This window comes from Gouania willdenowi, chromosome 14, assembly GCF_900634775.1.
Source record: "Gouania willdenowi chromosome 14, fGouWil2.1, whole genome shotgun sequence".
Classification (NCBI taxonomy): Eukaryota; Metazoa; Chordata; class Actinopteri; order Blenniiformes; family Gobiesocidae; genus Gouania; species Gouania willdenowi.
Window position 1 is genome coordinate 5516052 of NC_041057.1, and position 11685 is coordinate 5527736.

Here is an 11685-nt window from a genome sequence, read left to right on the forward strand (position 1 = left end):
TTTTTTGTGCCTTACTGCTTTCTTAGCCCCATTTAAGTATGTGCATTATATTTGCAGTAGTTTTTAGGGTCTAATGATGGTCCAAACTTAATTTTTTTTTTTTTTGAAATTTTCAAAAAAAATGCCTTGTTATAGCCTTACTTTTTATTTTGGGTGATTTTAGTTTTTTGTCATTTTTTGTGCCTTACTGCTTTCTTAGCCCCATTTAAGTATGTGCATTATATTTGCAGTAGTTTTTAGGGTCTAATGATGGTCCTAACTCAATTTTTTTTTTTTTTGAAATTTTCAAAAAAAATGCCTTGTTATAGCCTTACTTTTTATTTTGTGTGATTTTAGTTTTTTGTCATTTTTTGTGCCTTACTGCTTTCTTAGCCCCATTTAAGTATGTGCATTATATTTGCAGTAGTTTTTAGGGTCTAATGATGGTCTTAACTCAATTTTTTTTTTTTTTGAAATTTTCAAAAAAAATGCCTTGTTATAGCCTTACTTTTTATTTTGGGTGATTTTAGTTTTTTGTCATTTTTTGTGCCTTACTGCTTTCTTAGCCCCATTTAAGTATGTGCATTATATTTGCAGTAGTTTTTAGGGTCTAATGATGGTCCTAACTCAATTTCTTTGAAATTCAAAAAAAAAAAAAATGCTTTACTAAAGCCTTATTTCTAATTTGGGGTGATTTTTTGATTTGTGTCCTTTTTTGTGCTTTACTGCCTTCTTAGCCCATTATAAGTATGTGCATTATATTTATTGTTGTTTTTAAGGCAAATGATGGTCTTCATTCCATTTTGAGGTGGTTGAAATTTTTCCATTCGTTCTATTGCTTTACCTTTATTTTGATGCGTTTTAAGTTTTTTCTTTATTTTATGCCCTACTACTGACTAATTATGGCTTTACTCCTTTCATTTTTTTTTCATCTTTTAATTATTTATTAAAGCGCAACCTCATTTCATAAGTGTTTTGTCAATAATAATAATAGCTTTTCGTGACGTATTACGGACTTATTTTATTTAATTTAAAGTTTAATCTATACTTCTCGTTGCTTGTGAAAAAGAAAAATCACAAAAAGATGTTTATTTTATATTCTGATGTAACAAAACAAATACTTTTATTTGCGTCTTTATGCAGGTTAAAAATCAGTTTACTCCTTGGTCGCCTTCTTCCCCGAGTTCCTGTTAAACAGAAAGATAGAGTAGAGAGAATAGAAAAAACATTATTTAATACAATGAGAAACCTAGCAAAAGTGTCAATCTATATTAGGATTGTTCTTACTTTTTGAGTTTGGCTCCTTTCCGTTTACTCTTCTGCTCTTCTGTCTGTTTCTGGATGCTTTTGTTTTTCAGCTCTGAACCTGACGTCTGCTTCTGCCCTTTTTTATGAAGGTTGGGCTTTTTCTTCATCAGGAAACGAGGAGTTGTACAAATGGTGCTTCTCTTGGGAGGTTTCCTCTCCAGCCTCCGCTTGGCTTTGCTAAAAAACAAGAAAACATCAGAACATGAGTTTGTTTAAAGTAAAAACAAAGCTTTAAAGACGTCATTCATCGCACCTGTGAATCTTCTTAAATCCAACCATGTAGTCAGGGACAGGACAGCCTGCTTGTTTTATAACGTTGGCGATGCTGTTACAGAGATTGACAGAAAACTGAATTCAGACAATCAATTGAGATTGATGAGAGAATAAGAAGGGAAATAAATAAATGACTTCAGCCAATTGTTTTGGTTCGTACCTGCGTAACAGTGGTTTGTCGTTCTCCGTAAAGAAGGTGATCGCCTTCCCTTGATGTCCTGCTCTGCCTGTACGACCTGACAGAACAATAGGAAATGATTTAGATTTAACCATGAAATAAAACACTTTAAAAACAAGACAAAACCTCCGCCAAGCTCCAAATCTCCTCCTTGCCAGATTTTTAATGAATTCATGATATTGTATTTTTAGTTTATTTTCAAAATTTCAACTTTAATTTCTACATTAATCTTGCCCAAAATTATTTTCTCCATCTTAGTCCTGATGTTTTTAGGTTGTTATGGGGTTGAGAATACTTGTTATTACTATGATATTAAGGTTATGTAATAGTTAGATTTGGACCTATTTTGGAGAATTTTAGTGGCTGCGATGAATAAAACTCTTTCCTCAGTATATTGATCTGGATCCCCTCCATAGTTTAATAAAATCTCCCATGGCATAAGGCACATGTGTCAAACTCAAGGGCCGGGGGCCAAATCTGGCCCTTTTGAGCTTCAAATTTGGCCTACAGCATAAAGTTGAAATTATAGAATACATGAAGCAATGTGTAAAAATACCAAGTAATTCAGTTGTAGAATCTCAGCCCTTCCAAATACATAAATTCAATGAAAGTCCAAAATATTTGCCAGGGTGGACAGGGGAGACTGAGCCAGATAGTGAAATGGTCCAGTCGACTCATTGGTGAGCCTCAGCTGACTCTACTCTAGAGTCGCCCGCACCATTACGGCAGATACCTCCCACCCTCTGTCTGCAGAGTTCCAGCTCCTTCTATCCGGTCGGAGGTTCAGGGTCCCAAGGAGTAGAAGAAAGCGCTACAGGAACAGCTTTGTTCTAACTGCAGTTGTTCTTTTAAATAAGTTATAGTTTTAGATATTTATGTATGTATTTATAGTAGTTTTATCCTTTTACTGTCTTTTACTGTGATGATCTTTTACTTCAGTCGCCCCTCTTTCCTTTGGTCCTGGTCAGCCTGCGAGTACAATGTCGTGTTGTGAATTGTCTGTTTTTGTCAGTGCTTTGTGGTCTGTTGTTTTAATGTCAATGTAGATGCCCTCCTCTGTTTTTCACTGCAAAACAAATCTACCTACAAATATTAATAAAGTCACCTGAAGCTGAACCTGAGGGTGCACAGTTTTCCCACGCTTTTATCACATGATTTTAAATTGCAAAAGTTGTTTTTCCAAAATCCTGCAATTTTATTAAAATTATTCCAGAAATGTTTCCCAAATTGAATAAAAATTGGTCACAAACTCACGGAAATTTAAAGATTGGTTATTGCCTGTAACTTCCAATACTTCACATATATTTGCAGGACAGAATAATGTTGAAATTGCATTCCTGCCTTAAATATGCAGCCCACCTTAGATCAAACTGGCCCTTATTTGGCCCTTGAACTAAAATATGTTTGACATTCTTAACGTGAGGTTTTGTCTTTGGTTAAAATATTGTAAAATTTATTAAGTACTTTTGATATAATCCTGCTAAAAGACAAACACTGTACTTAAAAAAGCGGCTCCTAGGCAGAGGTAATAAACAAATCCAACCCTTTTGCCAAAATCTGATGTCAAATGCTGATCAGTGCCAAGTAAATCTGTGATATGCCATAAATTTAACACCAATAGTGAGTTTTTTGTCTGTTAATCATACCTATTCTGTGAATGTACTCCACGGCACTGGTGGGGAAGTCGTAGTTTAGCACCAGGTTCACTCCTTTAAAGTCGATTCCTCTGGCGAGCAGAGCCGTGCAAATCAACACCCAAATCTTGCCCGAGCGGAAACTGTTCACCACATTGTCCCTCTGATCAGAGAGAAAAAAGGCATGAGTGACATCATCAGTCAGTGTGTGTGTGTGTGTGTGTGTGTTTACCTGCTGCTGTGTACGATCTGCATGGATCACGTCCACATTAATGCCTTCATAAACCAACTCGTGGAAAAGTTCTCTTGCTCTGTCTATTGACTGGACAAACACCAGCATGGGAGGCAGAAACCCCTGGAACAAAGTAAGGAGGACATTATCAGTTCACATCCTCTCAGAACAATATGTACAGTATTTCATTTGTAGGTTAATGGAATAAAATTATGGATTATTTTTGAAAGTAACGTGACACAGACACACCCGTACATGCTATTGGAATGGAAAAATGTCATATTTCGCTCATTATTATTAAAAAATCTTGCACCAAGTGATCGTGTTATTTCGTGATCGAAAACAAACGCAGAGTTTTATATTGAGCGTTTTTTAATGTGTTCAGATTATTATGATTGCATTGAAATCTGGAAAGGCTCTGGTGCAAAGCTGAGCACCAGGACAACCTTTGTTTGTGAGATTTTGTGCAAAATGTGAGGCTGATTCTCCGGTTGGCAGTAATTAAAGGTTCCACAAATAATGTTTTAGGACCATATCACACGTTTCAATGGGATTTTTCCCAATAAACGAGAGACTGGGGGTGAAAAGTGTAGCAAACTGACAATTTAAAACTCTTGCGACGTAATCTGGCGTGATTTCAGCATAACCCTGCTGGATTTTGTAAGTCGTCTGAAGCATATAAATATAAAATTAATAACAGCAGTTGACTATTAACTAGGAATATAAGGATATATCTTAATTCGGCTAAAAATGGATGCAAATAAGAGGGGATTAAAATGAACATAGCATAGTATAGGCTTTGATATTCTGCTTAAACAATAGGGGGTGGTAGGATTGTTTTATTGTTGCTTGTAATGACAGAACACGGCCCAACCCGTCCGACCCGAATGAAGCTGATGTGTCTTTAAGCCCGAACGCGTTTCCACCAGACACTATTCACATCCGTGCGCTCAGAACGATCCGAGACGAGTCAGCATCCATTTGTGCGTCTTTCTCGCACTAATCAAAGCACATCACCTGAACAAGAACCGAACCCGTGGTATAGCAATCAAAATTAAGCCTGAACCGTTGGCACAGAGCGACCCACCACGCACACACACCGACGCAAATACAGCTTAAGAAAAATATGTAAATACCAAGGCAGGAACATAAGCAAACTTTTATTATATTTTCATTTTATGTTTTAAATTTTTTATTTTTTTTGTTCATTTTTGAATGTTGATAAATGAATAAATGTTCAGTTAATTTACGTTTACGAGTTCAAACGGTTTATCAGAAGGTTATAAGACATTTAAAAAATTACTGACATTTTAAATAAAGAGAAGAAGAATCTGTATTTTCACTAATCTGTAGTTTTCTCCAAAATATGATCTCCATGTGTTCCAATTGAAAGGAGTTAAGTGCATCATTAGATCTTAATCTTTGTTTTTTTTTTTTTATTATTTAAATCAAACCGTTGGTTGAGTGTATATTTACACTCCTGCTATTAACCTTATTCAGCATGTTTGATACAATTTCATCAAGTCTGTAAAGTCATAGAAACAGGAAAAGCTGATGAAACGGAGTTGGAGATGTGTTGAAACAGAAAATCTCAGCCTTCACCAACCTTTTTGATGATGTCCCTCATGGCCACCAGTTTTCCATTCTCCGTTCCTACAAACAGCAGCTGCTGCTCCACCGTCTCCACTGCCGTGTTCCTGAGCCGCGCAAACATATCGTCAGATAAATGACAGATTTCCGTAGATTCAGGTCACGGTGTATCACCTGTGGCCGATGTTGACAGAAACCAGGTTGTCGAGGTTGAGGCGGCACCACTGCTCCACGTCAGGCGTGCATGTGGCGCTGAAGAAGGCCCTGCGCACTTTGGCTCCGGAACAGGCCAGAAAAACGGTGGCCAGCTGCTCCCTGAAACCCGTCTTCCCGTCTTCAAACAGCTTATCGGATTCATCCACCACCAGCCACTCCACGCTGAGCAAAAGACACACGACGATAACAACAAAACACAAAGTGTAAGATTGTAAGGACCTGGGGGGTATTTCATCAAACCCAGCTCAGAGTTAAGTCCAGGTTTAACTGGTTCTCACTGGAACGGTCGTTTCATCGACAAGAAAACATCTTAGTTACCATAGTAACACAGTATGTGGGTCAAACCTGCTCCAGACCAGGTTTGAGCAGCAGGCTTGGCTTAATCTGCTGACTCACTCTCATGAAACTACAGTACGTCATCATTATTAAAGAAGTATTTTAGTGATGCTTTAAAACACTCAAAGATCTACAAAAGGAAAAATTTGTCAAAAAGTCTTCTGTTACTTTTTTTAAAAATACCGTTTTAATACGGTATTTTAAAAGGAAATTAAACAGAATATCATGGTAAATGTTGTAATATGATTTTAAATCCACACAAATGACAATAGAATTATTATATTATTACATGTTTAATGTGTATCGTATTTTTAATGAGATGATCACAGTTTCCATGTGTTCGAACCATCAGTAAAAACATGTATATATAAGGATATCACCTGCGTTTAATGTGTCCATTCATTGATCAGAGATTAATAATGAGAAAGCTGTGGATATACAGAGAGGGAGGGGCTTCAGGGACAGTCACAGGGCAGAACACTAAGGCTCCCAATGACAAAGATACACTCGCTTTTTTGGGATGTGTGCGTAATGACTTATCAAACGCCCACGATCAGTGTGTGAACACATGCTTCAGTTGTTCGCTATGATAAATTGACTAAATAAAATAACACCTTCTTTAACCATTTTACTACTTTTAAAATGTTCAAACCACAGTCAGTCACGTCACATCCTGTTTGTCATCGGTTCCTATTGGCTCCTCATTCATCGTAAAAGCTGCAGCGCATGCGCCGTCACTCCCTAATCATTAAATCTGTGATCAGCTGGGGAGAATGAAGCGGAGAAGAGTTTGATGAAATGTTACACGCCAGCTTGGTCACAGACGGCTTAGCTGAACCAGGTTTAAACCAAAAGCCTGGCTCTACTGAGAACACTTTGATGACACACCCCCCTGGGCTATAATGAACATAATCAGCACAGAATAAATAAACGTTACCTGCTGAGGTCGATGGCTGGAGGCTCTTGGTTGAGAAGGTAAATGAGTCTGTTTGGAGTGCTGACCAGTACGTCTGAAACACAAACGCACCAGTTAAACACTGATCCAAAGTAATCAGATTACATCCTCTGTGAGAACTAGGGGTGTTCATTGCCATGAATCTGACTATACGATTCACGCTTTGCGCGCCACGTACAATACAAAGATGGAAACTAACTGTAATTCAAGTACCAATATCAAACTGTCAAATTTTATTTTTCAAAAAAGTTTTGCTTCTACAAAATATTTTGATTCTGTTAAGTTCTAAAATTATTTAAAAAAATAAAATACACTAACCACATACATCTATAAAAGTGCCCAGTATGTTTTATGAAAATAAAGTGCAATGAACTTCCAGCTAAAATGCATTGAGGAGTGAAATAGTTTAACAAGGTTTGATGTGGTTCACTGACACCTAGTGACCGGGCGGTTATGTGCTATATATATATATATTTTAGTGCAATTAAATGGTTTAACACTAAAAAACAGGATTAAAAAAAAAATAATTTGGACATTTTTTTTTTAATCAATATGATAAATATCGCCGAATGGATTTTTTCTTACACTCTTAGTGAGAACCGTTCCTACCACTCACCATACTTCCTGTTCGACTGTGGTCCGTATTTCTTTGCTGCTAACGTGGCTTTGTCGAGGATGTGAACTCTGAAGCCGACGCCCTCTGACAGGCGGAGCAACTCTCTGTAGGTCTGAACACAAACAGAAAATCCACCAAAAAACAAACAAAAAAAACACGAATCACGTCTGAGGAGTTAAAGCTGCTGGAATTTTATCTGTTGGATAAATGTATAGCGTCTGCCTCGGAGATCAAGAAATCTAATATTATTGATCTAAAACAAGATATGAAAAGTTGAAATTGCTGATTGACAGTTTGTTTTGATCTCCACCGTAAACACTGTTTATTGATATTTTTGGAACAGATTTGCGCATGGATTGTGGGACATGGCGTCCCATAGACGGATGCATAGGAATGTATTTACTAGTGGTGGGACTCGATTAAAAAAAAATGTGTTAATTCTCAAACTTTTCAGCCGGCTAACGACAAAAATCAATGGTAAATTAATTTTTTAAATGTAGGGAAAATGAGTTTACACTTGCAAAAAATGGCCATTAAAATATTTATTAATAAAACATGGCAAGTTTGGTGTAGTTACAGAAAAAGAGTAAAAATAAGCACAAATGTGCTCCAATTGTTCAAATAATACTCTTTGCTTTTCGAAGGTATCTGGTGACCCCCTCCCTGTGTCTCACGACCCCAAGGTTGAGAACCTCTACCAAGCAAATGATCTTCAATGTATTGATCTATGAGGCCTACGCTATGTCTTTATCTGATAAAAACATAAGATGTAATCCAGCAATGAGCAGCTAGTGTGTGTGTGTGTGTGTGTGTGTGTGTGTGTGTGTGTGTGTGTGTGTTACCTGGCTAGCCAGTTCTCTGGTCGGGGAGATGATCACAGCTCTGAAACCACGGTTGGTCGGTTGCTGTAAGTGTGCGAGCAGCGGGAGGCAGAACGCCAACGTCTTTCCTGATCCTGTGGGTGCACAGGCCAACAGCTCCCGGCTCTGACGGACAAGAAAACAAGAATACAATTGATTAAAAAGCCCTTGTTTATCTTCCGGTCACAGAAAAATACGTTTTATGATTTTTAAGAATCTTAAAATGTCATTTATTTCTGGATTATTACTGACCTACTGTACCAAACCATGTGTGTTTTGTTGGACAGAAACATTAAAACAACGGTTTCAAAACATGAACTGTATTTTTCAATATAAACATAGGTAACTCGTAAACAAAGGACTGTCGACTGCTCCGGTCAACAGTCACGCCAGGGTTACTTGTGCTTCATGTATTGCAGCCATGAAAGGAAATTCATGGCTGACACTTTAGTCCGTCTCAGTTCTCTCTTTGACTCAGTCCACTGTAGAAACAACTCTCGTATCGCTACGCTAAAAAGTTAAAACATGGACTGGAAAAGGCAGTGACCGGGGCTGTGGTTTGGAGCTGACCAATCACAGCCCTAGCCGACTACCCGTGAAGGCATCGCCTTGACAGGTAGTGAGGATATTTAGGAGGCGCCCGTAAGGTTACGGGGAAGGGGTCTACGCATACGTGCGACTACGGCGGGGGATTTTACGCAGAACCTTAAATCAGGCTTAAGAGTATCTCGAAAATCTTTCATCCAAATATTTTTTTATGAAATCTTTTCTAATTTCTGTGATTGATGTTGGTGACCCTGCCTTTCTTTTCATAAACATATTTATTTTGATAATTCTATGCTTACTCAATTGTTCCCATCAAATTAGGAAAAGTCATGAAATATAAAAAAAAATAAATAAATAAAATATTGAATGGGGTCGAATTAACCCAATGGATAACAGGAGGGTTAATGCGTAACTGATAAGGTTCATGTTTTTAAGAAAAGGCCTTTTCAAATTAGCTTTTAACTAATTATTTATTCATATTAGGATTGTTACCTTCTGTGTTTCTATTGTTTTCTTTTGTTGTTTTCAAAATTTTAGGATAGTTCTTTTTTGTGATTTTTTTTTAATAGTTTTTAAGTTTATCTTTTAGGATTGTTTTCCCAGTGTTTCCTCGGTGGGGGCCCTATGCGCTAGGGGCTGTGATGGGTCGTGGCTGCAGTGGTGCTGTTCCGTGGCCCTCAGTGTTGACAAATAGCTTTTGCTATTTTGCTGGTCTGGGGGCTCCGTCTCAGCGCCCTGTGGCCCTGCTCCTGGTGCAGACGGCGCCTTGTCATGTTTACCTAGATCCTCCGTACCCAGCCATGTGCCATTGTCCTTATTCTGACTTGTGTGTCTTTGTGTGTAGGTGTATTTTTAACTATGTAAAAGCACATTGAGCTGCATTTTCTTTGTATAAAAAGTGCTTTTTATAAATAAAGATTGATTGAATGATAGCTGTGTGTGTGTGAGTGTGAATACACTCACGTGCATCATGAGTGGTATGGCCTGCATCTGTATGGGTGTGGGGGCGCTCAGCCCGGCCTCAGTCAGATTGTGAAGGATTCTGGGTTTGACTCCATACTCAGTCTGAAGCTCATCAAACGTGCACAACGGATCAGGGATGTCGCAACCGTGCACGTTTATACGGTGCCGAGAGCGAATACGATTCACCTGGAGAAAAGAAAAAGAAATCAAAAGTTGTTAAAGGTGTTTGTTTATCTGCTGTAAACATTTGAGTGGTTGATTATTCACCTTCTCCTGATGCAGATGCTTCAGCCTCTTCTGTCCAGACTGATCCGGGTCCGTCTGCAGGTTCTGGTTCCGTTTCTTTCCAGCTGACGTCCAGCTGATGCTGTTTCCGTGCCACTCTTTATGCTGTTCGCTTCCAGCTTTGGACAAAAGTCAGAAAATTGAAAGTCTTAATGACCTGCAAATGCTGCTGTTGTTGATTTCAACATCATTAGAAAGAGTTGAAGGAATAAAACACATATAAACTTATTTAAATGAAAATAGACCCCAAAACGAGAGATGGGCAACTTTTATGACATTAGGAATAATATTTAGAATATAGAATAATGACTGAGCTGAGCATTAACATAAGAAAGAATAAAGAATTTTGTCCGTTTTTTGGAGTTGTGTATTTTTGATTGCTGTTTTGTATATTATTTCTCATGATGTGTACGTTTGTTGTTGCTTTGTGTGTTTTTAATCATTTTATGTACATTTGTTGTATTTTTGTTGCTGTTTTGCTTAATTTGTAATCTTGTATATTTCCAAACTAATTTTATATAATTTTGTTGTCATTTTGGTATAGTTTGTTATTTTTGTAGCGATCTTGAGTGTTTTTAAACCATTTGGTGTACATTTGTGGCTTTCGTTAATTTTTGTTGTTTTGTAAATGATTTTTCATTTTGAGTGTTTTTTTAGAACCATTTGGTGTGTGTTTGTTGTCGTTTTGTGTGTTTTTAGAATCATTTTGTGTATTCTTGTAGTTAGTCTGTGTATTTAGTTGCGGTTTTGCTTAATTCATTGTAATTTTGTGTATTCCTGATGACATTTTAGAACATTTTTATTATTATTATTGTTGAATAATGGACACCTCCATGTGTGTGAAGTCAAATAGTTATTTATCATAAACAGGAAACTACTTAAAAACAATTAAAATCATTTTAGAGTACAGTAAACCAAACCTAGAGTATTAGTATATCACTCTTTTTTTTTATGGCAGGTCATAATGTTGTGGGTTTTTTTTTTTAAATACATATTTTTCACACAATGTTGTCGTTTTTTGTGTGTTTTCCATCACCTGTACACAGTTACACACGTACCTTCCAATGGGCTACTTTTCTTTTTCTTCTTTTTGATCTTTAATTCTTTTTGATCTATGTTTTTCCTTTTGCCAACAAAACATTCATCGCCATTCTTATCTTCCTCCTCTTCTTCTTCATCATCATCCTCATCTCCACCACCATGGATCTGGGATCCATTGGCTGTTTTTTTGCCAAAGTAATCGATCTCAGAGAGGGGATCTGATAATGTCGGCTCTGCCAGAGATTTCCCCACCTATGAATGAATGAATCAGTACATTAAAGGTTCGTTGATCTTGTAGTGACATATAAACAGGCACAGTAGACGGGCTCTTGTCGTGGTTTATCAACACACCGTCGCTCACATGATTATCAACTTTCAACAAACACTTGATTATGTTTCTCTGTATATCAATTCAAAGTTTTAAAGCAGACCTTAAAACGAGCAGCGTCGTGACCGAACCTCTTCAGGTCAAACTTAGCTCCAGCTCCGAGTTTCCGAAACAACTCGAAGGCGTCCATCGCTCATCAGCAGCAGCGTGGTCTGCACAGCAGGCAGCACTAATCGAGCACTGCACCTTGCCAGATACCGGCGAGGATTCCCCGCACAAATAGAGCAGACGAAAACCAAAATAAAAACTGAAGCAAATAAACAAAACTACGACCGCCATTAAAAA

General features: G+C 37.6%; 1 protein-coding gene across 1 annotated transcript; it reads right to left on the reverse strand.

Moving 5' to 3' along the window:
• Positions 1-1066: 1066 nt before the first annotated feature.
• Positions 1067-11581, reverse strand: ddx52 (DEAD (Asp-Glu-Ala-Asp) box polypeptide 52). The gene is made up of 15 exons (XM_028466689.1): positions 11444-11581; positions 11030-11264; positions 9954-10090; positions 9687-9872; positions 8160-8303; positions 7318-7429; positions 6684-6756; positions 5369-5572; positions 5211-5301; positions 3605-3727; positions 3385-3535; positions 1721-1796; positions 1541-1612; positions 1267-1464; positions 1067-1166 (listed from the first exon to the last, which is right to left on the reverse strand). The coding sequence occupies exons 1-15, from the start codon at positions 11528-11530 to the stop codon at positions 1136-1138; spliced, it is 1920 nt and encodes a 639-aa protein (XP_028322490.1). The 5' UTR covers positions 11531-11581; the 3' UTR covers positions 1067-1135.
• Positions 11582-11685: the final 104 nt, after the last annotated feature.

Bases quoted from the DNA above. Each gene is read 5' to 3' on its own strand.
- ddx52 (XM_028466689.1), bottom strand. From the start codon at position 11,530: ATGGACGCCTTCGAGTTGTTTCGGAAACTCGGAGCTGGAGCTAAGTTT. The intron at 9,873-9,953 runs GTGAATAATCAA...TCTTTTCTCCAG, and splicing joins AGCATCTGCATCAGGAGAAG to GTGAATCGTATTCGCTCTCG. The intron at 5,302-5,368 runs GTGATACACCGT...TGCGCGGCTCAG, and splicing joins TCTGTCAACATCGGCCACAG to GAACACGGCAGTGGAGACGG.